Below are 19187 nucleotides of genomic sequence, written 5' to 3' on the forward strand. Positions count from 1 at the left end.
TTGACAAAATACCATGACAATGTCATGGAATTTGTCTTTACCTTGGTTAATCATTTTGTTAAGATTTATTTGTCAAGTATTAAATAGACACCTATAAATCTTTTTCTATGATAGTGAAATACTTAGAAATGAAGATCTACATACAATCTTTAAAAAGTTGGTAGAAAACATAATTGTAATTTTCAACTCCCACTCCAAATAATTGCCACTCCAAAATTGATTTTAATTTTTAATTTGATAGAAAACATTTTTTAAACCAAAAATATGAAGAGAAAAAATTTAAAAATAAAAATATGAAGAGAGGAGAGGAGGAAAGCAAAATAAATTCTATGTGTGGAAACATATACGCACTTAAAGAATTAAACAAATTTGGTACATGCATTTTAGTAAAAAATATAATTCAGCTTCTACTAGCTAGAACAATGGCTGGCATTATGAGATAAACTTTTCTCACATTTATATTCTATTGACCTGAAATTTTGATAATCCCACTAAAATTGGGAGATCAGACAACCAGAAAAAATATGAAGACGATAGAAATGTTGAGATAGTAGCTCAAGGTGTTCCAGTTTTGTTGTTGTTGTTGTTTACGTGGGGAGGGGCTGAGGAGAGAGAATCTTAAATAGGTTCCATGTTCAGTGCAGAGCCTGACACAAGGCTCAATCTCACAACCCTAAGATCATGATCTGAGCTGAAATCAAGAGTTGGATGCCCAATCAACTGAGCTACCTAGGCACCCCAAGTGTTTCTGTGTTTTAATTACTTCTACTTTTTTTTATTGAGGAAGTAACTTGTGTGTTTGTGGTTATTTGCTCTTCAAAGTCTTTTTACACATTTATTGTTTTAGTGCTTTGGAGAAGTCTTATTGGGTAGATAGAATACAAATGCAAAAAAACAAAATCAGGAAAGTAGAATGCTTGGTAAAAATTAGTGTACTCATAATGAAGAAGTCCATTAGAAGGATTTCAGTGGGCAGCCCTGGTGGCACAGCGGTTAGCGCCACCTGCAGCCCAGGGTGTGATCCTGGAGACCCGGGATCCAGTCCCACATTGGGCTCCCTGCATGGAGCCTGCTTCTCCTTCTGCCTGTATCTCTGCCTCTCTCTCTGTGTGTGACTCTCATGAATAAATAAATAAAGTATTTTAAAAAAAAGGATCTCAGTATTTATTTCCCTATTAAATCTATCCTGCAATTGCAAGGATGGTGATCATAAGTACCCTGTATTGGGTAACAAGCTCTTGTGTATGTTACCTTATTTAATAGCCAAGTTATGGGTATTAAATGGCAGCCAAGAGATGGTGTCCATTATCCCTATTATATTACAAGAAACAAAAATGAAGGAGCTGATACACCTTGAGTTTGGATAAGAGGTTCATAATTGTTTCTTCCTAAAATTTACAAGCTCTAAGGAATCTTTTAACATTTCTTGTTTGTATTTAGGTTAACTGAAGCCCATGTTCTATAGGCAGCTGTGGCAATCACTTCCGATTTTTCTTTAGGTCACTTTATCAAAGCTTGCATTGGGGCCTATTGATGTAATAGTAGTTGAGAGAAGGAAGATGCCCAATCAGATAACAAAGTATGAGAAAAATATGTTAAAACATAACAAGGGGACCATTTTAATACTTCTTATTTAGGATTAGGTAATCCGATTAGTTATGATCCATTTAATGCCATTCTCTTCATTCTGGATGAATTTTATTCATATTTTTGTTCTTATAATGTTCATTGTTATCACCACATTTAACAAAGAAGAGGAACTTGCAGGAGCCTCAGTGGCTTTCACCTCCAAGTTTTTATCTCCACATAATCTCAAAATTATAATTCTTGGCTTGGGGGGGTGTGGTAATAAAAAGGGGCAAATAAAAACAAAGTAAAATAAACTTTACAACTTTATAAACAGCAAGAACTGGCTTAATGGCATATAGCCACACTTATTAGTAAAGGGCCTAACAAGTTTGATGCATGAAATTTAGCCACAGAAAGACAAGAAACAGTCTCTGCTAGCTAGAACAAAGGCTGATATTGTGAGATTTCAGTGGCATAATATACAGGCTTCAAATAAGAGTTCTGGTCAGTGAGACATAAAGGAAGTGCTTCATTAGCTATCATAGTGCATACCTCTCAGGCTTGTACCACGGGGCAGCACGCAGCAAGGGCATGGGCGCAAAGAATGAGCTATTCACTCAGGTTTCATAATCTTGCTCTGTTTCAGCCTCCTGGGTTGACAGCTTTCAAGTTAAGCATGGAAGGCTCTAAAGAAACAGTCTTACATTCTTGAGTGATAGAGTTTGTTTTTGGAAAATGCCTATCTAAAATAAGGAGATAAAATAAGTTGAGTCTGTGAGCTCAATTTATTACATTAGATGTCTTTCCAGAGCATAGTGAGATTTTTATGATTGCTTTGAACACTTCAATAAAATAGTTCTATGGAAATATTGGTCTCAAATGAAATTATTTGCAATTTCTATGTCATCCAACCCTATGCAATCATATGAATATTCATTTTACAGTGAAAGCTTACTTTGTAAGTAGGAAAATTACAGTAAAATGCTTTGCAAAGATATTGAGTAGAAGAAAAAATCATTCTATGTAGTAGTTTTCAGGAAAACCACTGTGAATTCCAATCTTTTCCCCCAACATCCAGAGTCACAGACCTCTGTCCCTCAAGAAAACCCATTTCTGGATTCATTTCATACATCCTCTGTGCTTTGAAGAGAAATGTATTACAATTAGGTTCTGATTTATATTAATTTCCTAGATGTCAATGTCAGTATTAAGTAGTATTGCCCAAAGGCCCAGGGACTTACCTTTATAAAATTGCATAAAGATGCTGAGAATGGTTCTCAATTTGAAGTATAGTGAAGGTGAAGTAAATAAGACTAGAAAACCTATATATTATGTTGTTATCATAGAATTTTCAAGAAAAATAACAAAAGAGATCATACAATTCAAATTCATGCTTGACATTATTTGTTGTGAAGAATATCACCATTGATACACTTAAATATATTGGAGATACTTATTTATAAAATAACTAATTTCTGCCCTATACTTGTTTGGAAGTACCAGATACTCAAATGGGACAGTGGGAAATAACTGCTTAAGAACATTAAAAACTCTAAAATAAACCAATCAAAATATTTTATTTTTTCTTTTTAAAAACGATTTTATTTATTTATTTATCAGAGAGAGAGAGAGAGCACACGTGAGCAGGGGGGGCAGGGGTAGGCCTAATCCAGGACTCTGAGATCATGTCCTGAGCTGAAAGTGGATGCTTAACCACATGAGCCATACAGGCACTCTTATTTTTTTTTAATAAAAATATTTTAAAAGATCTGTTTAAAATTAAAAATTTAAATTTTCTCATATTCCAGGAAGAGCAATAATTTCTTACTTAAAACACTAAATGTGAGCAATATCTCTAAAGCCTGGCCAGTCACATTTATAGTAGTGTCAGAGAATATAAATTGTATTCACAAGGCCCTCAAGGTCCTTCATCTAAAACAAAAATACTTCTTAATTAACAGACAAATAAAGTTGAAACTACTCACAGAGTGTAGCTCTATGTACACCTATAAAGCAGTTTGTCTTTCTTTAAGTCCCTGTATTTAACTACTCCATTTTTCTCACTTAGCAGATCACAAGCAGTTTAACAATAAAAGTCTATCCTGCAGGCAGACTATCAAATTAACCTTTAATCTGTTTTTCATAAACACCACATGCCATGGGTTCAATTGCATCCCTACCAAATTCTTATGTTGAAGTCCTAACCCCCAGTATTTCAGAATGTGTATCCCTTTAGAGATATCTCTAACACAGGTAAGCAAGTTAAAATGAGGTCATTAGGGTGGGATCCAATATTGGACACAAATATGGCTGGTACCCTTATAAAAGGTGAAATTTGAACATACAGACATGCATACAGGGAGAACACCATATGAACATGAAGACAGCAATCTCCTAGTCAAAGAGAGAGCCCTGGAACAGACTCTTCCCTCACAGCCTTAAGAAGGAACCAATCCCATCCATGCCCTGATTTCAGATTTCTAGTTTCCAGACTGTGAGGCATTCTCTGTTGTTTAAACCACTAATTTGTGGCATTTTATTACAGCAGCCCTAGCAAACTAATACACCACATAAATAAAAAATTAATTGATAAATTCCCTCAATATTTTATCTATCTTTCTATCTCTTTACCTATCAGAGCTTTGTTATAGTAGCATTTTATAGGACAATTCTATGTCATGCAGATCATTCTGACTTTTGTTTTTCAAGATCAAAAACAATTCTAAACTATCAGAAGTTTTATATATGTTTTACAAATCTAAGACAAAGATACAACTACTCTAAACAATAAACATTTACTAAAGTAGCAGGCTATAAAATAAAAATACTGGTGTCTACAGCATTCTAGTATACAAATAATAATCAGTTGCAAGATATAGTGGAAGAAGTAACTTCCTTTATGATGACTAGCATAAAGTATATAACATAAAACAATAAAATCCATAAGCTTAAGAAAAAGAGAGGTAGACAGAACCTATATTGGAAACTACATGCAAGATGCCAAAGTACACCTGAGTACTTGTAAAGAATGCCATATTTCTGAATAGGAAGGTCCAATTTAAAAAATCCTCAATATTTATAAATTTAGAATATTCCAAGACTATTGTTTTTTACTTTTATCCTGAAGCAAGACAGATTGGTTATAAAGTTCATTTGGAAAAATAAAGAAATAAGAACATACAAGAAATTCCTGATAACAAAGAAGAGAGGTCTGGCCCTATGAGAAATTAAAACATATTATATAAAGTCTGTTAAAACAGTATAGTATTGGTATATAGAAATAGAAAGACAGACCAATATACTAAATTTGAAATTCCAGGAAAAAAACACACAGCAAAACTATGTATGGGAATTTCTGATAAAGTCAGTATCTAAAAGCAGTGGAGTAAACAAGAACATTTTGGTAAGTATGATTGGAATCACTGGATAGCCATACAAAAATATATAAAAGTAGGTTCATTCTTCACATTAGAAAAAAAAAATATAAAAGGATTAGAGTGTTAACACAGAGAAGAAAAATTTATTGATAAAATAACACAAATATTGTAAGAAAACATGTGTGAGTTTATAACATGGGAGTGGACAAAATTTTTCTAAATATGATTAAGAATTCTAGAACACTAAGGAAACAGATTGATAAATTTATTATATGAGATGAAAAATCTAACTTTTGCATGGCAAACAGCACAAGCAAATAAAAAGACAAAGTGGGAAAATTGTTTGGGACTTATCTCATGGACAAATGGTTAATATTGCCAATATTAAAGTGATTTTAAGTACTTTTTAAGAATTCAGAAGAATAAATTAAAAAGTCTTTTGGAAAAATGGGCAAAATAGCGCATACAAAATAAATGTAAAAGGCCTTTATATACATAAAATGGTGTTCAATCTCACTTATAATAACAGGAATTCAATGTAAAATTACACTGAGATACCATTTCTCATCCATTATATTCACAAAAATTCATAAATCTGAGTACATATCCTGATGGCCAGGCTCGTGGGAACCATTGTTCTTATACATTGCTGACAGGAATGCAAAATGTACACCCCCCTATAGAGGGGAACTTGGAAATATGTAAAAAACAAAACAAAACAGAACTCCACCAAAACTCAACAACTACATATGTCTAAATTTTTTATTTGTTAATCTTACTCCTAGATATCTTATTGGAGATATACCTCTACATATACAAAGAAAAATTTGATTCCTTATAAGACCAAATTGCTCATCAAAATGTGGGAATAACTGTGGTCCAACCAACATATGTTGAATACATTTTTTTTTCTAAGAAAGGGTGCACAAATGTATATTGATGTGTAATTTCAACAAGAAACTTGGAAGAATAAATAAAAAAACTTTAATGATTATCTATAGGGAACATAATAGTAGATACAAAGAAGAAAAATAAATTTATGGCTGCTTATTTTTTTTCTTTTTCCTTTTTTAAGATTGTTTGTACTTGGGAAGAATTGTGGAGTAAAAGAGCCTTGTGAGCCCTATTAGCTAAATGTGGTGAACAGATCTCAATACAAGTGCTGCAACTTGCAAAAAGGTATTTTTGACACAGAGAAATTTGAATACAGAAGAGTTATTAGATGATACTAAGGAATTATTATGTTTTGGATGTGACAATCATCATAATGTGGTTTTTATTTTTAGAAATGCCTCACCTACTGAAGTTATAAACTGAAGTATTTATGGAAAAATATTATATCTTGGATTTTGCATATTGCAGTAAGGGGTAAAAAGTGAAAAGGGAAGAATTGATATCTTAAAAGCCTTCAAATTATACACACATATGACCATCAATTACATTCTGGAATGTATTATAAATGTATACCTATGAATGTATATAAAGATTTAACTAGAGAAACATTTATTCTGATAATTTGTAGAAGCACAAATACTTAGAAATTTATTTATTATTGTGCCTAAATAATTTAATTAATTAAATAAATCAAATATGCTGAAATTACGTTGAAAAAGAATTTTTATAAATTGAATGGAAAAGTCACATTATTACTAATTGAAGAAAATAGTTTATAAAATAATAATATAACCCACATTTTTGTTTATAAGTGTTTGTAGTATAATCTTTGGGAGGTCAGAATTTAGGTAACTTTTACTTAAAATCAATATTGGTGGCTTATCCTTATCTTTTAAAGTACATATGTTATCTTTGCAAAACAACAATTATTAAAGAAAAAGGCAACTCTGTGTAAGGCAATCAATGTCTGAAAAATTATAGAAGAATGGAAAAAAGAATGGAAAGATTGAGATATTTGTGAGGGAAAAACATTTTAAAGAAATGAAGAACCAGTACTGTCCTGTAAATTGAAATAATTTTTTAACATGAGTGATGTAAGATTCTTTACTCTGCAAAAATCGTTTCTCACTGTGAGATTTCTGACACATTGACCTTAGACCCTTAGGAGAAGAAATAATATTTCATTTTGCTTGATCCATAGAACCAAGTACAGGGCTGGGAGGTTTATGTAAAGCGTAGGATATTGTTGAAAGATTTGTCAACTTAATTTCCCCTATTCATAAACTAGATTCCCTCCTGGTACCCTGTACACCACCATGGCTCCAGGAAGGGGTGCAGGCCAAATGCCACCTGGGAAGGAAGAGCTACGATACCTGGGGGGAGAAGTGCTTGCCAAACAGGAAGAAACTGAGAGAGTGTCCTTTTCCCTCCAAGAGAAGAGAAACAAGAGAGAAAAAGAATCAGACAGGAAGACTAATTTATTTTGACCTCCTCTCTCTGGGGTTAAGCCCCATAGCTATAAAGCATATTTGATTGTTGAAGAAAAGCTGGAAAAAAGAGCTTTGCCCTCCTCCCATTAAGAACTTTGAAGGAAGAGACAGTGTCCGCAAGGTAATAAAAGTAGTGCCATCACATGGTTAAGCCAGGAGCATTTGATTTATCTCTTTACTTCCTACTCCTCCCACCCCACTCCAGCCAGTCTTCAGCCACAATTCCATCTGTAGAGAACTCCAACATTCCCATCAGCCCTAAGAGATGCCTGAGGTTTCTGGAGGAAAAACTTGCCAGAGGAAGTCACCTGAGTGATGGTGTTTTGCTGCATGTGCCAAAGCACTTTCTCCCTGGCACTTCTCAAGCATGCTTTTGAAAGAAAAAGAGCCAACCTATAGGAGGCGGCCCAAGTACCCAAGATGCCCAAAGCACAGGCAAAGTAGCCAGGAGAGGTTTTGACAAGTTCCACCAACCTTGGATTTTGTCAAGACCCTAGAAGGAATATGACTGGCTGTACCTTGGAAAACATCATGTTAAGAGTATTATTACCAAAAAAAAAAAAGGTTAATTACAGGATATTTTCCCTCACTGTATCTGCTTCTAGTATTAGTTTTTTTTTTTATTTTTATTTTTTTTTAATTCATGATAGACGTAGAGAGAGAGAGAAAGGCAGAGACACAGGCAGAGGGAGAAGCAGAGGGAGAAGCAGGCTCCATGCCGGGAGCCTGACGTGGGACTTGATCCGGGGACTCCAGGATCGCGCCCTGGGCCAAAGGCAGGCACTAAACCGCTGAGCCAACCAGGGATCCCCTAGTATTAGGTTCTTAAAAATATTTAGCATATTAGAAGATATGAATATACTTTATTGAAAGTATAGCTTCTTTGATCAATGTTTTTGGGGAAAATGTGGGTTATAATGAATTATGTATAAATATTCAGAGAATAAGGAAGGTTTTTAAAATGAAAATTTAAAAAATGAGTATCTTGAGCCTTTGAGATGTTGGAAATCACTTGGAGCTACCCACCAATTATCTGCTACTTTTTTTTTTTTTTTTTGCTACCTTTTTTTTTTAAAGACTAACATTACTTGATAAAATATTATCTGGGTTGAATAAATAAAGTTGCAAAGTGAAGTATCAACAGTGTGAGGCTAGTTTATATTTGGGAGATGCTTTTTGAACATTTCAGACTTTTGACTCTTTGCCAAAAAATGTTCATTTTTTTGGAATAACATTATAAATATATCTCGCTGGACCTTAATAACAACACACACGGAGGAAGGGAACTGACCAAGGGGGCCCATTCTCTTGAAATTATCTCAGATATTTATTTACTAAGATCTAGACTCAAATATTTATTAAGACTAGAAAAAGTCAATCTTCGGAGTCAACATATTATAATTCTTCAACAGTTATTAATAAAATTCTACTATGTTTTTTTAAAAGGCTCTTTTAAAGGGACATGTCATGGGTTAAAGAGTAAATGGGGGCCGGGCGGGGCACATTCAGAAAGATAAAGATTAAAGTTCCTTGAGCTAGTTACACTGGATCTGTGTGAGGTTATGTTTCTGTTTTCACAATCATCCAATGCATTTGCTTCACTGATTTATCCAACCCTTCTTATGTGTCAGATACCTGGGGAGCACTGGGCAACACAGACATGGTTTCTGCCCTTATGGAGTTTTAAATCTAGTGGGGTGATGGTGGGAACGTTATCAGATCTCTGCAAACCAGGTAAGAAAGGCTTTAAGGAATTTGGGGCAGGATGACTATGAAGCTCTTCCGGAGGGAATGTTGAGACTTGCAGACTCAACAGCAAACAAACAATCCAATCATGAAATGGGCAAAAGACATGAACAGAAATCTCACAGAGGAAGACATACACTGTCCACCACGCACATGAGAAAATGCTCCACATCACTGGCCATCCGGGAAATACAAATCAAAACCACAATGAGACACCACCTCACACCAGTGAGAATGGGGAAAATTAACAAGGCAGGAAACCACAAATGTTGGAGAGGATGCGGAGAAAGGGGAACCCTCTTACACTGTTGGTGGGAATGTGAACTGGTGCAGCCACTCTGGAAAACTGTGTGGAGGTTCCTCAAAGTGTTAAAAATAGACCTGCCCTACGACCCAGCAATTGCACTGCTGGGGATTTACCCCAAAGATTCAGATGCAGTGAAACGCCGGGACACCTGCGCCCCTATGTTTCTAGCAGCAATGTCCACAATAGCCAAACTGTGGAAGGAGCCTCGGTGTCCATCGAAAGATGAATGGATAAAGATGATGTGGTCTATGTATACAATGGAATATTCCTCAGCCATTAGAAACGACCAATACCCACCATTTGCTTCAACGTGAATGGAACTGGAGGGTATTATGCTGAGTGAAATAAGTCCATCGGAGAAGGACAAACATTATATGGTCTCATTGACTCAGGGAATATAAAAAACAGTGAAAGGGAATAAAGGGGAAAGGAGAGAAAATGAGTGGGAAATTATCAGAGGGGAGACAGAACATGAGAGACTCCTAACTCGGGGAAACGAACAAGGGGTGGTGGAAGGGGAGCTGGGCGGGGGATGGGGGTGACTGGGTGATGGGCACTGAGGGGGGCACTTGATGGGGTGAGCACTGGGTGTTATACTATATGTTGGCAAATTGAACTCCATTAAAAAGAGAGAGAGAGAGAGAAACAGTAATAAATCCTGCAGGAGAAGGGGTGTTGACGCGCCAGCCAGAGGGGACCCGCCTGAACCAAAGACCTGAGAACCTGTGTCTGGAAAAAACAGAGAACAGAACGTGGTCCCAATACTGGAGCACAAGAAACCTGAGCAAGATGTGCATCCGAAGTGTTGTAGGATGCTTTCGGTAGTCCGATATTTATTCTAAGACAGGGTCTACGAAGAGGTGGTCTGCAGATGCATTTCTTGCTTGCGCTTTTTGGGCAGCATTTTTTTTTTTTTTTTTAATTTAGGCGGGGCATACATTCTGGAATTAGAGGCCGCCTATTCCCATCGGCCTCACAAACGTTCTCTTGTGTGATCCCTGAAGAAAAGCAGTTTGCTCGCTTTTCTCAAGGATGCTTAGATTTTTGTACTTAAAATAGCACGAAGGAGCCGCCGCAGAGCGAACTGAGAGCCAGCGCTTTGCAACCCCAGCGAGCTCTGCGCCTGCGCACAGAGCCCGCCCGGGGGCGGGGCGGGGGAGGGGAGGAGGAGCGCCGCGCCGGCGTCCACTGCGCATGACCGCCCTCGTTGCCAAGGCAGCCGGGAAGGCGTGGCCCGGAAGAGGAGCCCCGCGGCGTCTGCCGGAGCCCCAACCGCGGTGGGCTCCGGCCTAACTGGTTCCCGAGCCTGTGTGGATCAAAGCGGAGACGCGGAGCGTGATGCAGAGCGATGGCCCGCCGCCTAGGAGCCCCGGCTTGAGAAGAGCAAGGGGAACTGGTGCCCACGGACGTCGGGGCGATGGCCGACCTTCCCGACGGGCCCTTTGCTGATGGGGCGCAGCGATCCAGCTCCTCCAGCTCCCCGGCAGGACTGCAGCCCCGGGCCCGTGCCTGTGCCCCTGGGAGCCAGCCTGAGCGGGGAAGGGCCGCGCACGTGGAACGTGGAGACCAACAAGCCGAGCTCTCGGGCTCCAAAAATAATGAAACGACGTTCATTAGAAAATGGATCCGCTATCTCAGGGGCCAAGAAACGAGCTCCGGACGGTACGGATCGGACGCTCGACGCCAAGCAGAAAGCACTCGTGTCCCTGATGAGGAACTGAATGCCCTCCAGTCTTTCTGTGCCGTTAAGATAGGCCTGATCCAGCATAGAGCGAACTCTAAGGAGAAAAAGAGCAGCGGACGTCAAAAGCCACAGCTTAGATGGGAGGCCCGGGCTTCAGAGGGAGATGCCTTAACCTGTACGGTCCCCGATGAACTCGTGAACAGAATCTACTTAAAAAACATGAGGACAGCACCTGAACAGGGGGCGACAGCCCAGCAACACATTTCTTGGCGGTGTCACCATTGCAACAGGAAACGAGCAGAACTGGCGCAAGCTGCCTTTCTGAGACAAAAAAAGACTCTCCTGGAGTCCCTTCTACTCCAAGACAAAATAGACAAGCATCTTTACACCAAAGACCTTCTTACCCTTATTGGAGACGCCCATCGGGGCCTTCCCAGGCTTTCAGATGACCCCAGAATAATCTGGAAGAGACTGAATGAGCAAAGTCAGATCAGACACTCTGGTTTTGAAAGGTCAGATACAGAGCAGGTGTGGAGGAATCACACCTCCACAGCACACCAAGCACACCAAGTGTGCTTGTCACTTAAACCTTTTCTCCACCACTTGACCAAACCACTCCAACCGGGAGATAGTATTCATTCATGATAATGTGTAATGTGGATATACATGTTTCTCTTGTGTCTTTGAATAATGCTCATTTTTGCAGGCACTTTGGAAACGAAGGCTTTACTTTGCTTCCTTCTCAGATAACTGGACTAAAAACTTGCCACTCAGTACATTTTTTTTTTTTTTCTAGATTATAGATGGCAACACCGTGGTTGGTGTACTACGACGTTCTTACAACAACCCAGGAGAGAGATGTTGGCAGTGGAGACTAGGGTTTTGACAATACAGGTAGAAAGAAGTTCGGAGATGTAAGAGGTATTTGGGGAGTAATGATTAACGATGTCTGGTGAGGAAATGGATATGGGATTTAATAAAAGGTAAATGTTAAGAATGTGACTAAGTTTCTGACTTGTGCCCTTGGGCGAAAGATATCTTGTCATTAAGATAGGAGCATTGGAAAAGGATCTCGTTTGATGGTACTGATTGAGAATGTGATTATTTGGATATGGTTAGTTTAAGGTATATTTGAGACATCCACACTGACAGGTTGAGAAACAAAAGTTGAGGTTGGGTATTTGTGGTTGCAGTCTAGAGAAGAGGGCAAGCCTAGAGATTTGAGATAAAGCATGGGGCGGAATCACTGATCTATAGTTGAAAATTGAAGTCATGGGTATGATAAGCTTTCCTAGAAGAGAGCGGAGTGAGAGAGGAGGGGCTAGGAGTAACCTTCTAGAAATTCAGCAACTACTGGCTGGGTGGAAGAGAATCAGCCAGCAAGGGAGGTTGAGAAGAAATGACCAGAGAAGGGTAAAGGACACCAGAAATGTGTGTTACAGAGATCAAAGAAGGAGAACATTCTAGAAAGGATGGGCTAAGTGTGCTAATGCAAGGGAGAGTTCCTGTGAGATAAGTTAGTTAAGCGTTGGACTCTGTTGGCCTTAGCAACAACAGCCACTTCACTTACGGAAACTGAGCAAAGTGGACTGAGGAGTGAATGTAAGGAGAGGACTATGGATACACACTACTAGAAGCTTAGCTGTGCAGGGAGAGAGGGGGTAGCTGGAGGTAGATACAGAATTGAGGGAAGAAAGCTTGAAGAGAATGCTCTATGACATTAGACATTCGTAAGGTTTCGTAAAGGTTTTATAGAACTTTTCTTGTTCGTCTAATGAAACAATATTACCCCCTGGAAAATGCCATGATATTTTGAAAATACATTTATTGGGAAGTGTTAAACAGCATTCTGATAAGTCATATCTGTTATTTCTGTATAAAAATATAAATCCTAGAATTAGCGACAGTGTCTGGAGATTATTTTTCTACATGTCTAACACCGAAGCTTTCGCAGTCAAAAATAAATTTGTAAAAATCAGCACAAAATATTTTTTGTATCATATTCCAATTATACTCTTTGAGTTTAGACCTTCATTTATGTACAAAGATACTATTCTGTCCTGTAGAATTTAGCATATTTCCTCTTAGTAAATCATTCCTAAATAAAATGGAAAATATTACCATTTTCATAGTAACTTTTTATTTGAAATCCACCTTATGTCATGCCTTATCTTTGCCATCTCAGTATATTCACATTTCACATAACCAAAATTCTAAATAATTTCCTGTTTAGGATTCCCCATTAAAGGTCATAATCCACCCCTCTTTGTCAACTAAGCTAGAAATTTTAGAATCATTATTTGTTTCTCTTCTTTTTTATTTATTGCCCAAGCTAACTTTTCCGGCAAGACCATTGGATCATTCCTTTTGAGTATCTTCTGACCATGACTTTTTATTTCCATCTTGTTACTACCACTTTCCTCATCATCTCAGCCCTCTTGTTCCTGGCTTCTTTCCTCTTCACTCCATTACCTATACAGTTGTCGGAACTGTTTTTCTAACACACAGACTTGTTCAAGTTGGTCCCTTGATTAAAAAAATAAGAAATGATTTATCAGTGCAATAGAAATAGCTTGAATTAATTAATGCCATATGAAAGTTCCTTCGTATCTGGTCCATGTTCATTTATCTAAGCTCATTCTGTACCTGTCCCCTGATGCCCCCATATTTGAGCCTCTACACGAAATTTGCACTTCCCTGAGCAATCTTGTTTTTTTTTTTTTTTTTTTTTTTTTTGTGCCACTAGAGTTTACAAGTATGCATTTGTTTTGCTCAAATTCTCTTAATCGTCTTTTATAGCTGGTATACTTTTTAAATTTTTTTATATTTCATCATAGTAAATAGGTAATACAGTCACATGATTCAAAAAATCAAAAGGATGTTTCAAGGTTTAGTGTGTACTTTCCCTGCCACCCTATAACCATTGCACTTCTAGGCTGGCCTGCCAGATCCCTGCCTGCTTGAGTTAACTCTTTTCCTGCTGGATCATGAGACAATCAGGCATCCCAGGATGAGAGCAGAGGTAGAAGAAATTCAGGGAATTGGGGAGTGGCCACTTACCAATTGGGACAGGGTATTCTCTTTTTTTTTTTTTAATTTTAAGATTTTATTTATTTATTCATGAGAGACACAGAGAGAGAGGTAGAGACACAGCCAGAGGGAGAAGCAGACTCCCTGTGGGGAACCTGATGTGGGACTTGATCCCAGGACCCCAGGAACATGACCTGAGTCAAAGGCAGACGCTCAACATCTGAGCCACCCAAGTGTCCAAGGACAGAGTATTCTTATATTTTAGCCAATACAACCTAACTAGTGTATATGACCTGAATATTCATGTTAACTCTAAGTAGGCACTTATATTAGTTTCTTATATCTTTCCAGTGTTTATGTAAATATAAACACCAAAGATAATTTATGATATACTCTCTTTTGTACCTTGGTTTTTTTTTTCCCCTGTGATAATATATGTGTATATAAATCATAAGGTTTGCTATTTTAGCCATGGCTAATTGTACTATTCAGTGGCATTATTTACATTTACAGTGTTGTGCAAAAAGTTTCTTACCACCCCAAACAAACTCCAGATCCATTAAGCAATAACCTTCTCCCCTATTCTATCCTCCTCCCAGTCCCTGGTAACCTCTAATGTACTTCTGTGTCTACGAATTTGCTCATTCTTGATATTCCACGTAAATAAAATCATATTTGTTCTTTTGTGTCTGGCTTATTTACTGAACATTGTTTTTAAGTTTCTTCCATATTGTACCATGTATTAGAATTTCATTCTTTTTTATGGCTGAATATTATACCATTGTGTGCATGTACATTACATGTATGTTTATTCATTCATCAGCTGATGGACTCTTGGGTTGTTTCTACTTTGGGTTATTGTGAATAATGCTGCTATGAATATCGGCATACAAATATCTGTTTGAACACCTATTTTCAATTCTTTAGGGTCCATACCTTAAAGTAGAATTGCTGAGTCACATGGTAATTCTGTTTAACTTTTTGAAGAATTGCCAAATTGTCTCCACAGCAGTTACAGCACTTTACATCTCCACCAGCAACGTATAAGAGTTCCAGGTTTTCTGTGGCTTTGTCAACACTTGTTATTTTCCATTTTTTAAGAATTATAACCATCCAAATAGGCGTGAACTAGTATCTCATTTTACTTGGATTTGCATTTTGCTACTGAGGTTGAGCATCATTTCATGTGCTTAGAGGCCATATGTATGTGTCATCTTTGGAACAATGTCTATTCAAAGACCTCTGCCTGTTTATAAATTGGGTTGACTATTGTGTTGACTTGCAAGGGTCATTTGTACATTCTGGATATGAAACTCATCAGATATCTGATTTGCAAGTATTGTCTCCTGTTTTGTGGGCTGCCTTTTCAGTCTCATAATAGTATTCTTTGCTGCATAAAAGTTTTTAATTTTAACAAAGTCAAATTTGTCTATTTTTTCTTTTGCTGTTTGTGCTTTTGGTATCATATTTAAGAAACCATTGCTAATAGGCAATGTATATTTGTCCCTGTGTTTTCTTCTAAGTGTTCCAATGGTCTTAGGTATTATTCTTAGGTCTTTAATCCACTTTAAGTTATTTTTTAAATTTATGGTGTGAAATAAGTCTTCATTCTTTTGCATGTGAATATCCAGTCTTTCCAGTACAATTATTGAAGGGACTGTTCTTCCCCATTGCAAAGTCTTGGCATTCTTGTAAAAAATCAGTTCACCATAAATGTGAGGGTTTTTTTTCTGCACTCAGTTCCATCCCATTGATCTATATGTCTACCTTTATCATGGTGCCACATGTTTCATTACTGTGCTTTGTAGTTAGTTTTGAAATCAGTAAGTGTGAAATCTTCATCTCTGTTATTCTTTTTCAAGACTGTTTTGGCTATTCTGTACTCTTAAGATTCCATATAAATTTTAGGATGGGGGTTTTTCTATTTTTGTCATAAACATTATTGGAATTTTGATAGGGACTACACTTAGTGTGTAAATTGCTGTGATAATATTGTCATCTTAACTAAAGTCTTCCAATCCATGCCCAAGATGTCTTTTCATTAATTTAGGTCTTCTTTAATTTCTCTCAGCAATGTTTTGTAGTTTTCAGTGTGTAAGTTGTGTGCTTCCTTTGTTGAATTTATTCCCAAATACTATATTTTATTCCCTTGTTTTCTATTGTAAATGAATTTTTTTCTAATCCAGTGTCTTTTTGGATGTCCACTGCTAGTGCAGAAAAATACAACTGATTTTTGTACATTGATTTCATATCCTGAAAGTTTGCTGGAATTCATTTATTTGCTCTAACATTTTAAAAAATGGATTCTGTAGGGCTTCCTAGCTGTAGATTATGTTATCTGTGAACAGAGATATTTTCACTTCTGTCTTCTAATTTGGATACCTTTTCTTTTCCCCTTGCCTAATTGCCCTAGCTCTAACTTCCAATACTATAATGAATAGAAGTTGTAAAAGCAGGCATCCTTGCCTTGTCCCAGGTGTTAGGGGAAAAGCTTTCAGTCTTTTACCATTGAGTATGATGTTAGTTGTGGGGTTTCTTGTTTTTGTTTTGTTTTGTGTTTTTTAATAAACGACTTCTTATGTTGAGGAAATTCCCTTCTAAATGTATCAAATGTTTTTACCATAAAAAAGTTGGATTTTGTCAAATGATTGGGTTTTTTTTTTTTTGGATCATTGAGATGATCATTGTGTGGTGTACTCTTTGACCTCAAACCTTATGTTCATCACATTCATCTCATAACCCTAAAGTAATGACTAGTCAGAATTAATTACGCTCCTAAGGCATTAATATAGCTTCACATTATGATGCTTGAGCCTTAATATGTTTTACTTCCTTACTTGATTGTGAGCATCTCAAGTATAGAGACTTCTACTGTGTCTATGGTACTTAGCACAGTGGAGCATGATGGTGTAAAACAGAAGTTTTATGGATGAAAAAATAAATACATCAAAATCAGGAGATTTAAGGTCTTTTGCACAAAATAAGAAAAATAATCTGCTGGCATATTCTTTTGTGTCAACATTTTGCTTTTGTGTTGTTGTTTTCTATAATTTTTCTTTCTCTTTTCATGGATTGGATTCCCCTTTTTTTGTTGTTGTTTTTAGGTTTTTTTGAATTCCCTTTTATCATGAATATACATATATTTTCCCAGTGGCAAATTAGCAGAATGTTTTTAATAAGACATTTTTCTAGAAGTATGTGACCAATTAATACAGAATTCATATTATAGAATATAAAAATATTTCTTTGGAATCCACATTTTCAGATAGACAAAAATCATCTGAATTATTAATTTTAAAGATAATTCATGACTCTCTGCAATTTTGAAGGGTGGTAAAAATTCTTGCTGCTAGGCTTAAACAAAATATTTTATTGTCTCTGAATAAATTCAAAAGGAATGAATATCCTTTTTCCAAACTCTTTATAGCTGCACTCAGGAGAATCCAGTACAGCTGGAAAGGAAAGTCCATCAGATCAAATGCTAAGAAACCACATATTTCCCCAATGCACTAAAAATGTATCCAGCAACTTGGAGAGGATTATACAAATATGGAATTTATGTAGTTGTAATATACAGATTATATAAATATGCATCTATTTAGTTTATGTTTTGTCGTCTAGAACTTTTATCAAAAAATTCTGCATCTGCAAATCTCTATGCATATAACAAACATTATAATAATGAAATTCTTGAAACAGAAGTAAATGATGTGCCAGACTTGAGAGGAAAGAAAGTTCAGTTCTGAACATCTGAGTCATTTGAATTCCAATCTCAGAACTGTTTAGGAATGTTTGGGACACCCAGCTCAGAATACCTCCAGTTTTAAACATATTAGTTTATTTCATGTTGAAACCTAATATAGTAACTTAGTTGTTTCTGCAGCAGCATAGTTTAACAACTTGCAAGGAAATAGGAATTGTGGCTCTATGTAGGTGTGGGTACTCCCCTAATTTTGTCTGGAATTGACAGATGAAAATTACGCACACAAATAGTTAATTTAAGAAACAGAAAAGGAAAAGACAGCTGAACTTTTATTCTTAGTTGATAATACCCTTTGGAATAAAGAATTCAGAGATTTTCCAATTTGCAACAGACTCAAATTACGGGGAAAATGCAAAACTCTATCAGAGTGACTCAAATAATCCTAAAGCCTAGTTTTGTTGAGCTCTCTGTTTGTTGAGTTAATAACTGAGGTTTAGGAGAAAGTACGCTGTGGATCACCCTACCAAAAACTCGCTTTGATGTCAAGATTGATGACCCCACACAATGTCTGAGAGGGGATGAAAAGGTTTACTATTCACACAATGAGGGCTTTTTGAGGGCACATAGGGCAGGCTCCCAAGCAGATCTAAAAATGGCTCCAAAAGAGAGGAGAAGAAACTGGCTTGGTTTTTCTAGTGATTAGAGTGGGACTGAGGTAAGGATTCCCACCTGTGGGCTGGGACTAGCATGGTTTGAATTTCCTGCCAGTAACAAATGAGGGAACACCTGGGCTTCCATATTAGCTAGCCCAAACTCAGGGCAGAAGGGTAGGGTTTGAAACTTGACTATCAAACATCAAAAATAGAATCAGACTCTATTATAATCCATCCGTGATATCTGACTGGTTTATGGTATATGGAAATACACTATATTACATTTACTTGAATTTTATTTTGCTAAAGCATGCATAATGACAGCATGAAGCCTATAGCCTGCCAGGTGAGGGCAGTGGAAGTTCCACTGGATACCTTGTTCAAGAGCCCTGCATCGTTTATTTTTTAGAAGTGAAATGGTCACTTTTAACAATGTCCAGAGCTCCAAAGTGGATAAAGTGAGGCCTCTACCGCGACTTTATATGTAACCTTGATTTACATTTTCAGTATCTGTAAGGCAAGAGATTCCCATAATTATGTTCAGCAAAGAGAAACTTTGGAAAAGTAATTGCTGTTGCTACCATTGGTGGAACCACTGGCAGTGGCCCAAGAATCTGTAAATATGCACAGATGGAGCTAATTGTTGACCAGGGTAACAGGACTACCTAAAGTTCAGCTAATTTTGCTACCCTTCTTTACCAAGGGTGTTCAAGTTGAGGAATTAAAAGCAGCAG

The 19187-nt window shown here is 37.0% G+C and overlaps 2 protein-coding genes across 8 annotated transcripts in view; one reads left to right on the top strand and one right to left on the bottom strand.

Moving 5' to 3' along the window:
* Positions 1–19187, bottom strand: part of DLC1 (DLC1 Rho GTPase activating protein) — a 488697-nt gene that overhangs the window by 447420 nt on the left and 22090 nt on the right. For 3 of the 7 annotated variants that reach the window (XM_072763593.1, XM_072763590.1, XM_072763605.1), the window contains exon 2: positions 11472–11538. The exons of the other annotated variants lie outside the window; for them this stretch is intronic. The gene's annotated coding sequence lies outside the window, so the exon portion shown is untranslated. The remainder of the gene's footprint in view (positions 1–11471; positions 11539–19187) is intronic. 7 annotated transcript variants of the gene reach the window in all.
* Positions 8374–13190, top strand: C7H8orf48 (chromosome 7 C8orf48 homolog). Its single transcript, XM_025993517.2, has one exon. The coding sequence runs from the start codon at positions 10801–10803 to the stop codon at positions 11710–11712; it is 912 nt and encodes a 303-aa protein (XP_025849302.2). The 5' UTR covers positions 8374–10800; the 3' UTR covers positions 11713–13190.

The sequence above is a fragment of the Vulpes vulpes genome, chromosome 7 (genome assembly GCF_048418805.1).
Source record: "Vulpes vulpes isolate BD-2025 chromosome 7, VulVul3, whole genome shotgun sequence".
Classification (NCBI taxonomy): Eukaryota; Metazoa; Chordata; class Mammalia; order Carnivora; family Canidae; genus Vulpes; species Vulpes vulpes.

Bases quoted from the DNA above. Each gene is read 5' to 3' on its own strand.
- C7H8orf48 (XM_025993517.2), top strand. From the start codon at position 10,801: ATGGCCGACCTTCCCGACGGGCCCTTTGCTGATGGGGCGCAGCGATCC.